General features: G+C 38.1%; 1 protein-coding gene across 1 annotated transcript; it reads left to right on the top strand.

Moving 5' to 3' along the window:
* Positions 1-8,834: 8,834 nt before the first annotated feature.
* LOC109236511 (tetraspanin-20-like) lies at positions 8,835-12,546 on the top strand. Its single transcript, XM_019402705.1, has 6 exons — positions 8,835-9,214; positions 9,291-9,390; positions 10,214-10,294; positions 10,398-10,502; positions 11,087-11,290; positions 12,185-12,546. Exons 1-6 carry the CDS (start codon positions 9,003-9,005, stop codon positions 12,236-12,238), a joined length of 756 nt encoding a protein of 251 aa, XP_019258250.1. The 5' UTR covers positions 8,835-9,002; the 3' UTR covers positions 12,239-12,546.
* Positions 12,547-15,990: the final 3,444 nt, after the last annotated feature.

Here is a 15,990-nt window from a genome sequence, read left to right as displayed (position 1 = left end):
TTATGAACACTCTAGACTACCTACTTTACTACCCTAATCCTCGACCTTCATACCTTCCTATCAAGGGTCATGTCCTCGGTCAGCTGAAGTTGCGCCATGTCTTACCTAATCACCTCTCCCCACCTCTTCTTTGGCCTACCTCTACCTCTCTGTAGGCCCTATAGTGTCAACCTTTCACACCTCCTCACCGGGGCATCTGTACTACTCCTCCTCACATGACCAAACCACCTAAGCCGCACTTCCCGCATCTTGTCCTCTATATGGGCCACACCCACCTTGTCGCGAATAACCTAATTTCTGATCCTATCTAACCTAGTGTGCCCGAACATCCATCTCAACATCCTCATCTCTTCTACCTTCATCTTCTGTACATGAGCGATCTTGACTGGCCAACACTCAGCTCAGACAACATCATTTGTCTGACCACCACTCTATAGAACTTACTCTTAAGTTTCGGTGGCACCATCTTGTCATAATTATCACCGTAAGCGAGTCTCTGTTTCATCCATCCTGTCCCAATACAATGTGTGACATCTTTATAAATCTCCTCATTCCCCTACATAATAAACTCAAGGTACTTTAAATTGCCTCTCCTAGGGATGACCTGCGAGTTCAGCCTCACCTCCCCTTCCCCTCCTTGAGTCTCGCCACTGAACTTACACTCCAAGTATTCTGTCCTGGTCCTGCTCAACTTGAGGTATGCCTCCATACCTCCAACTATGCATTCACACCGTCTCACATCTCGTTAATCAACAAAATATCATCGTCAAATAGCATGCACAACGGAACCTTCCCTTTGATGTGGCGCATTAGTACGTCCATCATTAGAGCAAACAAAAAAGGGCTAAGTGCCGACCCCTGATGCTACGCTATCATAACCGAAAAATGGTCTGAGTCTCCACCCATCATCCTCACTCGGCCCTTACTCCATAATACATGTCCTTAATCAGCCTAACGTAGGCAATAGGTACACCTCTAGCCTCCAAACATCTCCACAAAACCTCCCTTAGAACTTTATCGTATGCTATTTCTAAGTCGATGAACACCATATGCAAGTCCTTATTTCTCTCTCTATACTGCTCCATAAATATACTAACAGGGTGGATGGCTTTTGTAGTCAAGCACCCCAGCATAAACCCAAAATGGTTCTTGAAAATAGACACACTCCTCTTCACCCTTAGCTCTACCACTCTCTCCCAGACTTCCATAGTATGGCTAAGCAGCTTGATACCCCGATAATTATTGCAATTTTGGATATCACCCTTATTCTTGTGTATAGGAACCATCATGCTCCACCTCCACTCTTCGGTCATCTTCTTCGTTCTAAAATGACATTAAATAACCTACTGAGCCACTCTAAGCATGCCTTGCCCGCACTTTTCCAAAACTCCACCAGGATTTCATCCGGCCCGATCGTTTTTCTCCTGCTCATCTTACGCATAACCCCCTCAACTTCATTAACTCTAATCCGCCCAAAATACCTAAAGTCACAACGACCCCCGGAGAGTTCCAAATCACCCAGTACAATGCTCTTGTCCCCCTCCTCGTTCAAAAGACTATGGAAGTAGGTCTGCAATCTCCGACAGATAAGCCCCTCATTCAAAAAAAAAACTCTACCTTCTTCGTCCTTGATGCACTTCACTTGGTCTAAGTCACGCGCCTTCCTTTCTCCTGCCTTGGCTAACCTGAACAACCTCTTATCCACACCTTGGCCCTCGAGTTCCTCATACAAACGACTAAAAGTTGTAGTCTTGGCCACCGTAACTGCTAGCTTTGCCTATTTCTTAGCCAACTTATAATGCTCCCTATTCGCCTCTTCTCCTCCTAACCTACACATTCCACTAGCTTCAGATACACTGATTTCAGGTAAGCCAACAATCACATGATTAACAATGAAAATGAAATAACACAGTCTAATGACTCAACAGCGGAAAAATACCATAAAATATCTAAGAATAAAGTCAGAATGCTACTACAACCAATCCCAAAATCCGGTGTCAACTAGTACACAAGCACTACTGAATAACAAGGTACGAAATAAATCCTCTAATACAATTTTCTGAACATGAGGTGCACTACCAGCGAGAGTTCTTACCATGCTTCATCTTCCCAGGTTTCTACAGGTAGTTCCTCAAGTTAGTAGGGGCAGCAGCTCCGTCAAAGCAAAGGTTGTTTCGAGTGCGGGGACTTGAGACATCTCAAGAGGGATCGCCCTAGACTATTGAGTGGGGTTCTATAGTAGAGTTCTCGGCCGATGATACTAGCACCAGTAACAACACCACCCGCTCAGCCATCTCGGGGTGGGGCCCAGGCAGCTAGAGATCGCCCTTGAGGGGGAGGCCGATCAGGTGGCAGACAGGCTCGATGCTATGCTTTCCTTGTCAGGCCAGAGGCTGTTGCTTCAGACATAGTGATCATAGGTATTGTCTCAGTATGCCACAGGGATGCTTCCATATTATTTGACCGAGGTTCAACTTCTTCATATGTATCATCGTATTTTGCCTGTTATTTGGATATGCCCCATGAGTCCTTAGTTTCGCCTATTCATGTATCTATGTCGGTGGGCGATTATATTATTGCGGACCGTGTGTATCGGTCGTGTGTGGTGGCTATTGGAGGATTGGAGACTAGATTTGATCTCTTAATTCTTAGTATGGTTGATTTCAACGTGATTCTGGGCATAGATTGGTTGTCCTTATGTCATTCTATTTTGGATTGTCACGCTGAGACAGTGATGTTGGCGATGTCGTGGTTACCTAGGATCAAGTGGAGAGGTTCTTTGGACTATGTTCCCAATAGGGTGATTTCATACCTGAAGGTTCAACGGATGGTTGGGAAGGGGTGTTTGTCATATTTGGACTTTGTGAGGGATGTTGATGCTAATACTCCTACTATTTATTATGTTCTGATAGAGCGAGACTTTCCGAATGTGTTTCCTGCAAACCTGTCGGGCATACCACTTGATAGGGATAATGATTTTGGTATTGACTTGGTGCTGGGCACTCAGCCCATTTTATTCCTCCGTACCGTATGGCACCAGCAGAGTTGAAGGAATTGAAAGAGCAGCTTCAGGAGCTTCTTCATAAGGGGTTCATCAGGCCTAGTGTGTCGCCTTGAGGCACACCTATTTTTTTTTTTAAGAAGAAGGATGGTACTATGTGGATGTGCATCGACTATATAGGCAGTTGCAAGGTTACAATTAAGAACAAGTGTCCCTTGCTGCGCATTGATGAATTATTTGACCAACTTTAGGGAGCTAGAGTGTTCTCTAAGATTGATTTGAGGTATGGGTATCACCAGTTAAAGATTCGGGACTCAGATATTCTAAAGATGACATTCAGGACTCGCTATGGTCACTATGAGTTCCTTGTGATGTCTTTTGGGCTGACCAATGCCCCGGGAGCATTCATGCATCTAATGAACAGTGTGTTCCAGCCATATCTCGATTGGTATGTCATAGTATTTATTGATGATATCCTGGTGTACTCGCGTAGCTAGGAGGAGCATGCACATGATCTGAGGATTGTACTACAAAGGTTGAAGGAGGAGAAACTTTATGCCAAGTTCTCCAAGTGTGAGTTTTGGCTCAGTTCGGTGGCGTTCTTGGGGCACATGGTGTCCAATGAGGGGACTAAGGTGGATCCAAAGAAGATATAGGTAGTTCACAGTTGGCCCAGACCGTCTTCAGCTACGGAGATTCGGTTGTCTTGGCTTGGTCAGATATTATCGTCGCTTCGTGGAGTGTTTCTCGTCCATTGCATCGCCTTTGACCAGGCTGACCCAGAAGGGTGCTCTATTCAGGTGGTTGGACGAGTTTGAGGAGCTTTCAAAAGCTCAAGATTATCTTGACCACGACTCCAGTTCTACTTGTGCCTTCATCATCGCGTTCTTATACAGTGTATTGTGATGCTTCTCGGAATTGTATTGGGTGTGTCTTGATCCAAGCGGGTAGAGTGATTGCTTATGTTTCACTCCAGTTGAAGCCTCATGAGAAAAACTACCCTATTTATGATTTGGAGTTAGCAGCTATCGTTCATAAATTAAAGATTTGGCGGCATTGTCTCAACGGTGTGTCTTGTGAGGTATGTATAGATCATTGGAGTCTTCAGCACTTGTTCAAACAAAAGGATCTAAATTTGAGGCAGCAGCGATGGTTGGAGCTGCTGAAGAACTATGATATTACCATTTTGTATCATCCCGGGAAGGCCAATATGGTGGTTGATGCCTTGAGTAGAAAGGCGGTGAGTATGGGTAGCCTTGCATTTATTCCTATTGTTGAGAGACCGCTTGCATCAGATGTTCAAGCCTTGGCCAATCAGCTCGTGAGGTTAGATATATTGGAGCCTAGTCGAGTTCTAGCTTGTGTGGTTTTTCGGTCTTCTTTATAGGATCGCTTCAAAGAGCGTCAGTATGACGACCCCCATTTGCGTGTCCTTAAGAACACGGTTCAACACGATGATGCCAAGGAGGTTTCTATTAGGGATGATGGGGTGTTGCGAATGCATGGTCGGATTGTTGTGCCCAATGTAGATGGGATACATGAGTTTATTCTTGAGGAGGCCCAGAGTTTGCGGTATTCCATTCATCTGGGTGCCGCAAAGATGTAGCAGGACTTGAGGCAACACTATTGGTGGAGGAGAATAAAGAAAGACATAGTGGAGTTTGTAGATCGGTGCATGAATTGTCAACATGTGAAGTACGAGCATCAGAGGCCGGCGGTTTGCTTCAGAGGCTTGAGATTTTGTAATTAAAATGGGAGCGAATCACCATGGACTTCATACTTGGGCTCCCACAATGTTCGAGGAAGTTTGATGTTATTTGGGTGATTGTGAATCGGTTGACTAACTCTGCGCATTTCATTCCAGTTGGGACTACCTATTCTTTGGAGCGGTTAGATGAGATCTATATTCGCGAGATTGTTCGCCTTCACGGTGTGCTAGTGTCTATTATTTATGATCAGGGCATGCAGTTCATATCGCAGTTTTGGAGAGCAGTGCAGCGAGAGTTGGGCACATAGGTTGAGTTGAGTATAGCATTCCACCCTCAGACGGACGGATAGTCCGAGCGCACTATTCAGATATTTTAGTATATGCTACGCGTTTGTGTCATGGATTTCGAGGGGTTCTTCGGATCTGTTTCTGCCGCTTGCAGAGTTTGCCAACGACAACAACTACCAATCGAGTATTCCGATGGGAGTTGCTCATATTATTCAGCAGGCACAGACTATCATCTCCTGCTACCCGATTACTATGTTGAAGTTGTTTACCTAAAGCGTTCTAGTTCAATTCTAAGTCGTGTCCTATGCGTGCACTACTCGTCCCATGCCTATGGTCTAGGAGGCATTGAACCTCCATTTAGGTGGTTCTAGACATATTTAGGTTGCTCAGAAATGATAAAACTAATCGCGCATTCAAAACAAATATGACTACACATAAAAGCAAAGAGTGGCTCGTGCTAGCCTCCACACATTAACAAAGAAGCACGCAGACCAATTTTTCGGATTATGCAGTAGAACATTTAGAACTTAAGACTAAGGGTGTCTAACGGGTGGGCCGGGCCGGGCTAGGTAGGCAAACTTAGGAACCGTACGGGTTAGGTTCCGGGTCGGGTACGAGTTGGGGCTTATCAGGTTTAACGGGTTCGGGTTCATCCGGGTAAAAAATGAACAGTAAGGGTTACGGGTACAAGGGGCCGGGCCGAGTTAGTGTAATTTTTAATTTTTTTTTGTATTTTATATAACTATTGTAAGTTATATTAATATAAAGTAAAAATATAAAGAGTACAAAGAAGATGGGAAAAAATTTCACTTATAAATTGCAAGTGCTACATTTATTTCAAAATTCAAACTTACAAATTGAAAGGTTTACATTTAACAACAAGTAAATTAACGAAAAATGATAAATTCAAAAGTTTTGCATTGCCTTAGTAAGTTCGTCATAATCTATATGAACTGAGTGGCCTCTTCTGGAGTGTTAGATTCAGATGGGTTACCATGTGTTAATATATCTCCAAGTTCCTCGTCTTCTGGGCTATCAACATCTTCACGTCCTTGATTTCTTCGTTCCGATCTAATCCAATCTCTGAAACATACTAAAACTTCCAAAGCATTGATTCCCAATGAGTGATGGGTGTCTCCAAGTTGTTGTCTTGTTTGGCTAAATGCACTCTCTGATGCAACAGTTGAAATTGGCACATTCAGCACGTCCCGAGCCATAGCGGAAATAATAGGAAATTGCTTTCCATTCTCATGCCACCATCCCAACGGTGAAAATTCCTTTGTGCGAGGCTCTTTTTGCTTCTTCAAGTAGAATTGAAGTTCATCAATGTTCCTGCCACTGGTTTGAGTGTTAGAAAATGTAGAAAAAATATTAAAACTATCAAGCCCTTCTTCATCATCCACAGTAGTTGAAGTGGTACAATGCATAGTGGGATTAACATTGCCTACATTAAGAGCAGCAACATCAATTATATTTGCATAATAATTATATAATTATTGTAAAGAATCAGTTAGCTTGTTTGTAAAAACATATATATCTGGGGTTTCAGTTGGTCCAATCTCCATATAAGTATATAAAGCATTGATTAATTGGTGACAATCAGACATCTTAATAGAAGGATTTAAAACAGCACCAATTAAGTAAATCGGAGGAATTGGAAAGAAATATTTTTTGAATTTTGCTTGCATTTTTTCAACAACATCCCTATATTTTTTGTTTCTTCTTAAATTCAAAGAGTAGAAAAGAAATTTCAGCTATATGTACTAAAGCCATAGTAACAGTAGGGTAATATGCTCCAGAAAACTCAACAGTAGCTGTATAAAATTTATGTAAAAATTTAACAACATCATTAATAGCCTCCCAAGTAGTAGTTGTTAACATACGGTTTGGATCAGTACAATGCGCATTAGCAACTTCATTTATTTGGAATCTATATCTGTAGCGACATTTTAAAAATATATATGTATAATTCCATCTAGTCACAATTTCGTCTGGCAAGAATCTGGGCTTAAGGTTATGCTCGTTACACTTATTCTTAAATTCCCTAATTCTAGATTGTCTATTATTTCCTTGAATAACACCAACTGCTCTTCTAACATGAGTAATCTCAGTTGAAAATAAATCAATGCTACTTTTAACAATTAAATTATAAACATGACATGCACACCTAACATGAAAGATTTCGTCAAGTGGTGGTTGCAAATGCAGTTTTAAAATTAAAATTGCGGAATTGTTGTTAGAAGCATTGTCAAAAGACATACACAACATTTTTTGCTTGAGATTATTAAATTCAACAACTTCGCAAAATAGTAGTACTTATAAACACAGCAGTATGAATCTGATCTTCATCATATTTAAAAGCGATAATACGTTTTTGCATACAATAATTATCATCTATCCAATGACATGTAATTGTCAAATAATCATTTCCATTAACAGCATGGCCAATATCAGAAGTTAGAGAAACTCTACAAGGAAGGTGGCTAAACAAATAACGTATGTATGTTTGATATTGTNCATAGTTATTTTTAGGTTTGCCTTTAAATAATAAATGAGATGAGCCTCGCCAAGCAAAATACACAAATTACGAGGCCCTCAATAAATATTTTATTAATTCTTAGAATTCGGGTGAACCGTTTAGCGAATTTCATGGTTTTCCCCAAAGATAATAAAAGCGTAGCTGCTTTAGGCGCGTATTTTAATAATATTACCTTCCTGAATGCGGGTGCACATTTATGTGACCCAAATCTAAATCTCAACGGAGTCGAAATGCGTCAAAAGCCACGGGTGCACTGGTGTAACGTAGTTCGAGATACATTTTCACGACGTTGCAATTCTTATTAAAAGGACGTAAAGTAAAAGCGGTTAAAATAAAAGGCACATAGGTTAGAATATGTTTTAAAATCAGATAAAAGCAAATACAACAGTTGAGCGACCGTGCTAGAACCACGGAATCCGGGAGTGCCTAATACCTTCTCCCGGGTTAACAGAATTCCTTACTCGGAGTTCTGGTTCGCGGACTGTTAACAGAGTCATAATTTCCTCGGATCGGGATTCAACCGGTGACTTGGGACACCATTAATCTCCTAAGTGGCGACTCTGAATATTAATAATAAATCCCGTTCCGACTGTCCTTTAATTGGAAAAACTCCTTTACACCCTCACAGGTGTAGAAAAAAGGAGGTGTGACTGCTAGAACCACAGGACTCGAGGGGTGCCTTACACCTTCCCCTCGGTCAACAGAATTCCTTATTCAGTCTTCTGTTTCGTAGACCATAATTAAGAGTCAAACATTCCTTTTGAAAGGGTTTTCAAATAAAAGGTGACTTGGAACACCATAACTCAATTCCAAGTGGCGGCTCTAAATAATAAATAATTCCTTTTTAAAAGGTCACTTTAATTGGAAAAACTCTTCTAACTCAACCACATAATAAGGGTTGGGGAAAAAAGATGTGTGACACTCACCTCTTCTCCAAACTCATCCTTGTTTCAATGGGGTTTGAATGACAGAACTGATCCACAGAAATTCTGGAGGGTATTAAGATAAAGGGTTATATTTTACAATGGGATGTATCAAAGTAGAGAGAGAAAGAAAATAGTGTAACTGATTAGCGTATTTAGTGGCTTAGGGCTATGAGCTAATCAAAATTAAATATTTTGCTATAAAACTTAAATGGTATCTATAGAATATAATTTTTTTAAATGATATTTATTTAACATAAATAAGATGTTAACCTTTGCTATAGGAGGTAAAAATTCCAATAAATAATACTCCTAGTTTGCAAACACTAGCCCAATGTCCAACACAACTAAAATATACCTGGCCCAATTATTTTATTATGCTAAAACAAAGAAGGTTTTGCCAGCTGAATCATCATCATCCACAGTTTTTTGCTTGACCAAAAATATACAGAAACAGGAATAGATCACAGAGCACAATTCTACTATTGTTTTGAGAAAATTATTAGGGTTTTCCGTGTAGAATCATAGAAGAAAAATCTCAGAATGGGAACGCCATGTTGTCAAGGCTTCATAGCATTTCTGCTGAAATTCCTCAATTTCTTACAAACCTTCATTGGTGTCTCCATTATTATTTACTCTGCTTATATGCTTAACCATTGGCAACACCACAATAACTTTCTTCCTCCTAATCCTGACTCCGAATTCTCCAATTTTGGCTTAATTATGTTGAATAAACATTCGCTTACAGCTCCATGGTATTGTTCTTTTCGTTTTTTTTTTTTTTTGGCGATATGATTAGTTATTGACATGTTGCTATATTTGTTTGTTCAGGTTTATATATGCATTCATGGGAATTGGTGTAATCTTATGTTGTATCACTTGTATTGGGCATGTTGGTGCTGAAGCTGTTAATGGATGTTTCCTTTGCTTTGTATCCTTCTTTATCTTTTCTGTTCTACTGCTTCCTTTGTTTATGTTTCTGTTATATGTATGTATATGTATAATGACTGTTAAGTTGTTGTCTAGAATGCTTAATAAGGAAAATGATAAACTACCTAGAAGTGTAAAGTAAAACACATTCACCTCTGTTAGGGTTGCTGTCTATTAATATGTTTATATGTTGCCTCAGAGTATATGATGAAAGGGATCAATCAATCAGTCGATTACACAACCAACTATGCCTCAAGTCTAATTCAGAAGGGGATATGATGAAAGGGATCATTTTTGCAAAAATAGAAAACTAAAGTGTGAATCATTTAAATGTATAATGTGATATCTGTAAATAGAGCTGTTGGATTGTCAGTTCTAACTATCCCAGGAATTTCTGACTTCTCACTTACTGTTAAAATTTCTTTAGCTTGGTTTGTTGATGTTGTATGCTTGCTTCAGAAAACAAATCAAGAGGGGAGGGCATTGAATAAACTCACACCAAAAGCTTTTCTTTACCTTATTATTTGAAGGAAAGAAACTTGAATCGGTCTTTAGGGAAAAGCGTATTGGTAGACCCACTGGAGGTAAATAATATGATAATCATGAAGTTTGTTTCCTAACTTCTAGTATGTCGTGTTATCTTCCAGCTTCATATAGTGACCGAATGAAAAATGAAAAACAAAATAAAATAAAGGTGTTTCACTGCACATCATTATATATCTTCTCATTGCCGGTTTCATGTCTTAAATTATGTGATAATTGATGAATTGTTATAAATAGATATTACTGATTGATTGTTAGCCTTGACTACTTAAAAATACTAGTACTCTCTTCTTATGACGGCTTTTGTGCTCGTGGAAATAGGTCTGGTTGTATTTATTGCACTTGATCGTCAATGGGAGAAGGTAAACCTTTTGTTTCAGATCTGCTCTTTTCAGGGTTTGGAGGTTCTATCCTAGTTTACCTGTTAAAAGTTCAAATTAGGACACCTGTTTACTCTCTTCCTAGGATCTTCCAAGGGACCCAACTGGAGAACTACACAGCCTGCGCACCTTTATTGTACAAAATATGGATGTTTGCAAGTGGATTGGCATTGCTGTCATTATAATTCAGGCAGGTTTTCTTTGAACGTGAAGGTCTTGTAAGATTTTGTGATTCCTTGTTTGTTTTGAATACCCTTAATCCATATCAGGTGACGCTTCTCATAAGTGTTTAAAGTTTGGATTTACTAGTGTGTAAGTTATTTGAAGACATGTTTTGATATAGCTATAATGTGAATTGTGACTGTTGAAACCGTAAGTTAACATTCAAGATGCTATATTTATCTGGAGAAACTTTGCATTTTGCGAAAGGGGCATCTAAATTTGACAGAGCGACTAGGAAAGAAGATAAAATAATCTGGTGGGGGCTCTATGGATTGTATGATTTCTTTAATACTGGGCAAGAGTGTGAAACTCTCTGGTAAATAGTCCTCTTTTTGTATGATACATTCTGAAATTCGTATGTTATCAATTTATGAGCATGAGTGGTGGAAAAGAATGAAAAACATGGAAATACAAATACAATAGAAGGTGCGGCCACATGTGGTTTTTGGCTTGGCCTCTTATGATTGGTGTAATGTTGAAAAATATCTTCTAACCTTTTGGTTGGTCTATGTCCATGTTGTGGTAAACTCTTATTGTTACCATTGTTTCCAGGCATCCTCCTTACTTCTCGCAATTGTTCTCAGAGCTTTGGTTAGTGATCATAGAATAAGCCATGATATGGAGGGAGATTATGATGTTATTGGAAGGACAAGGGAGCCACTGCTTGATCCACGTTTAAGCCAAACATCTGGTTTAGCTAAAGCAGATGCGAAGGTTGGCCATTCTGACATCTGGAGTTCACGGATGAGGGAAAAGGTATGTTTTATAGATGTATAATATATGTGAGTCATCTCCATTCATTTGTAACGGAATATTTTAAAGGGTAACACTTAGGCGGGCATCTTAATTTGCTTAGTAGCTTATATCTGGTCAAATAAGTTCTAGGCTTCGAGGTTTAAAAGTAGTTTTTTTTTTTTTTTTGTGAATCGATGTGTCTAGAAAAGGTTGCACTCTGTGGGTGGAACCCTATAATAGGCGAATGTCAAGCTTGCTTATGTTCTGTTTTTACCTGTTTTTTGAGGGTGTTGAAGAGATTGGTCTGGCACATAATAATTAATATTGATTTCACGGAAGAGATCACCTTATCATGTCATGTTGGTAGTTTGCGGTGGTTTTTAGAGTTGGTAAGGGCTTTAATATCAGTTAATGTGCACTTTAGATTATCATATCATATTGACTTTTTAGTTTTTTGCTTGTATGACAAGAGATGCTTTTGCTACAAACTTGTTGCATTGCACCTGTGCAAATTTAGTTAGGTAGTCTGGCAGAATTTTGGAGGTATTAAACGATTATAGTCTGCAGTTAGATGTGGTTGAGCAATATTCCCTTCAACATGTGCAACTTATGGTTGTGTGGTGGTCCTCTTAGCAAAAGCAGTATGTGGTCCAACTATCCACTTTGTGCCCTTTGTCTTACTTCTGTTTTGAAGAAATAAATGAGATCCTTAATATTGGAACATGTGAACTTAGGTTGATTTGTTGCAAGCTGAATCCTTTATTTGAACTTTTTCTGCTTTCTTCAAGACGGTTGTTACGTGGTTTCTTATGTGGGACAAGGCTGGTTATGAAGATTCAACTGTTTCACTCTGTAGTTATTGCTGTCACTAGACCAATATATATTTCTGAAACATTGTTGACATTTGACATCCAGTATCATTTGGATGGAGAGGCTAGGCATCATACACCAAACCAAAACCCATCATGAGGACAATCAAAAAACAGACGATGCTGAATCTCATGGAGCAGAGAAACTGGCAACGTGCCTCCAGTATGAAGATTTGATCTGTGATTGTGTTCCATAATTTAGGATCTTTCTTTTCTTTTCTGTTTATTATGTAAAAGCAGTGTACATATGTCTGCAGAAAGGATACAGATTTAGGTATTGCAAAGCTAGAATGTGGAGAAGTATGTATGTATCTTGTTAATAGGGCATATTTAAGTACATTGTGTTGTTGCTTTTATTGAGAAACTGACACTTCACCAGTTTGAACTTTTAGCAACAATTGTGCAAGAGACTCGTGCTTATGGTTTTTCAAGCCAGGGTGATACGCTTATTTTTCTACTCTAAATATCACTAATCTGAATTCACTTGGAGCAACGTCTTTTTTTGTTTTGTTTCTGACATTTTAATCGTTTTTTCACATGGTAGTAAGGAAGGAAATACATTTTAATTTTCTATGCTAACATATACACACTCCTCCTCAGAAAACCTGCGAGGAAGTAATGGAAAAAAACAATTTGTAAAAGTATGATTCCGACTTTGATCTAGTTTAGCACATTTGTTTACTGTTCTGTAGTAGGATATGGTTGTGACCAACTAAATCAAAGAAAAAAGCACATTAAAAATAAAATAATGATAAGAATCTCACTTTTTGCAGACTTGTTTTGGGTGCGTATCTCTCTTTGTAAGAAAAAACAATAGGAAACTACAAGCTATGTCCATTTATAAGTAACTTATTATAAAAATTGGCAAATTCATAAAATATTATTAATATTAGTCAATTCTTTTGAGTGAGTGCTATTAAAACAGCTTGGGTATATCTTAAGGAGCTTGAATCTCAGTTTTGGGTAAGGGTGTCTAACGGGTGGGCCGGGCCGGGCTGGGTAGGGAAAAGTTGGAACCATACGGGTTTAGAACCGGGCCGGTTACGGGTTAGGGGTTACCAAGCTTAACGGGTTCGGGTTCATCCGGGTAAAAAATAAACCGTAAGGGTTACGGGTACAAAGGGCCGGGCCGGGTTAGTGTAATTTTTAATTTTTTTTTTTTTTTTTTGTATTTTGTATAACTATTGTAATTATATTAATATAAAGTAAAAATATAAAGAATACAGTAAAGATGGAAAAAAATTGTACTTATAAATTGCAAGTGCTACATTTATTTCAAAATTCAAACATACAAATTGAAAGGTTACATTTAACAACAAGTAAATTAACGAAAAAAGAGTAAATTCAAAGGTTTTACATTGCCTTAGTAAGTTCTTCATAATCAATATGAACTGATTGGCCTTCTTCTGGAGTGTTAAATTCAGACGGGTTACCATGTGTTAATATATCTCCAAGTTCCTCGTCTTCTGGGCTATCAACATCTTCACGTCCTTGATTTCTTCGTTCCGATCTAATCCAATCTCTGAAACATACTAAAACTACCAAAGCATTGCTTCCCAATGAGTGACGGGTGTCTCCAAGTTGTTGTCTTGCTTGGCTAAATGCACTCTCTGATGCAACAGTTGAAATTGGCACATTCAGCACGTCCCGAGCCATAGCGGAAAGAACAGGAAATTGCTTTCCATTCTCATGCCACCATCCCAACGGCGAAAATTCCTTTGTACGAGGCTCTTTTTTCTTTTGCAAGTAGAATTGAAGTTCATCAATGTTCCTGCTACTGGTTTGAGTGTTAGAAAATGTAGAAAAAATATTAAAGCTATCAAGGCCTTCATCATCATCCACAGTAGTAGAAGTGGTACAATGCATAGTGGGATTAACATTGCCTACATTAAGAGCAGCATCATCAATTATATTTGCATAATAATTATATAATTATTGTAAAGAATTATTTAGCTTGTTCATACAAACATATATATTTGGGGTTTCAGTTGGTCCAATCTCCATATAAGTATATAAAGCATTGATTAATTGGTGACGATCAGACATCTTAATAGAAGGATTTAAAACAGCACCAATTAAGTAAATCGAAGGAATTGGAAAGAAATATTTTTTGAATTTTGCTTGCATTTTTTTTACAACATCCTTATATTTTTCTTTCTTCTTAAATTCAAAGAGTAGAAAAAAAATTTCAGCTATATGTACTAAAGCCATAGTAACAGTAGGGTAATATGCTCCAGAAAACTTAACAGTAGCTGTATAAAATTTATGTAAAAATTTAACAACATCATTAATGGCCTCCCAAGTAGTAGTTGTTAACATACGGTTTGGATCAGTACAATGCGCATTAGCAACTTCAGTTATTGGGAATCTATATTTGTAGCAAAAATTTAAAAATATATATGTATAGTTCCATCTAGTAACAATTTCGTCTGGCATGAATCTGGCTTAAGGTTATGCTCGGTACACTTATTCTTAAATTCCCTAATTCTAGATTGTCTATTATTTCCTTGAATAACACCAACTGCTCTTCTAACATGAGTAATCTCAGTTGAAAATAAATCAAGGCCACTTTTAACAATTAAATTTTAAACATGACATGCACACCTAAAATGAAAAATTTCGTCAAGTGGTGGTTGCAAATGCAGTTTTAATATTGAAATTGCGGCATTATTGTTAGAAGCATTATCAATAGACATACACAATACTTTTTTATTAAGATTATAAAATTCAACAACTTCGCAAATAGTAGTACTTATAAACACAGCATTATGACTCTGATCTTTGTCATATTTAAAAGCGATAATACGTTTTTGCATACAATAATTATCATATATCCAATGACATGTAATTGTCAAATAATCATTTTCATTAACAGCATGGCCAATATCAGAAGTTAGAGAAACTCTACAAGGAAGGTGGCTAAACAAATAACGTATGTATGTTTGATATTATCTATGAAGTCTAAAGATATCAGATCTACAAGTACTTCTAGGGATACCTTTAAATAAAGGATTATAAATCCTTTGAATATACTAATAAGATATGATGAAGAAGCAAAAGAAAAAGGTAGACAACCCAAAGCAATCATTTTTGCTAACTCCTCACGATCCTTCATTTTATTATATTTCATAAGTCCTCCAGTAGTAGGGTTTAGAGTTGCTTGATTACATCTCTATCAGAGCCCCGTTCTATAGGATGCTCAATTCTCATATGTCTACTAAGTGTCCCATTCTCCCATAATTGTCCTCCAGTCTTATGTTTAAAATTATCATTACAAAGTCTGCATTTAACTCTATCAGTACCTTCTATTTCGTCAAAAAATTTTCAAACCTTACTTCTTTTTCTCCAATTAGTAGTCGGGGCCACATGTGGTCTACTACTAGCACCACGACCACCACCCCTGCTACCAGCTCCAACACTACTAGGTGGTAAGTGGTATCTCATCTTCCATTTCTAGTTCATTATCTTCTATACCGAAATCTTCATGTAATTGTTCATAATCTATATTATTATCAGGTAATATTTTAAAAATATGTGTAGAGTCATTTAAATTACTACCAGATGCTGAAGTACTACCTCTTTTTTTATATCCCTGATTAGTAACCTTATTACAAACTCTTTTTGCAGCATTAAACATATTGTGAAAATTTAACTACTAGCAAAAATTAAATATGCAAATAAAATAGTAAATAAGAGAAAGAGTTGGAGGGAGTGCACTGAATTCGGTAATAAATTGAACACTTGATGATTTCGCAGCTCCAATGTTACCACAAAGAAACGTAATGAGAGAATGATAATTGAGAATATGAGTTTGAGAAATGAGAGATGAGTGAAGAAATGAAGAAGAGAGGG

This window comes from Nicotiana attenuata, unplaced genomic scaffold (assembly GCF_001879085.1).
Source record: "Nicotiana attenuata strain UT unplaced genomic scaffold, NIATTr2, whole genome shotgun sequence".
Lineage (NCBI taxonomy): Eukaryota > Viridiplantae > Streptophyta > Magnoliopsida > Solanales > Solanaceae > Nicotiana > Nicotiana attenuata.
This window is presented reverse-complemented; position numbering and strand designations above follow the sequence as displayed.

Excerpts from the sequence above, each read along its gene's own strand:
- LOC109236511 (XM_019402705.1), top strand. The coding sequence starts at position 9,003 with ATGGGAACGCCATGTTGTCAAGGCTTCATAGCATTTCTGCTGAAATTC. Across the intron at positions 9,215-9,290 it reads CATTCGCTTACAGCTCCATG|GTTTATATATGCATTCATGG; the intron begins GTATTGTTCTTT and ends TTGTTTGTTCAG. Across the intron at positions 11,291-12,184 it reads GTTCACGGATGAGGGAAAAG|TATCATTTGGATGGAGAGGC; the intron begins GTATGTTTTATA and ends TTTGACATCCAG.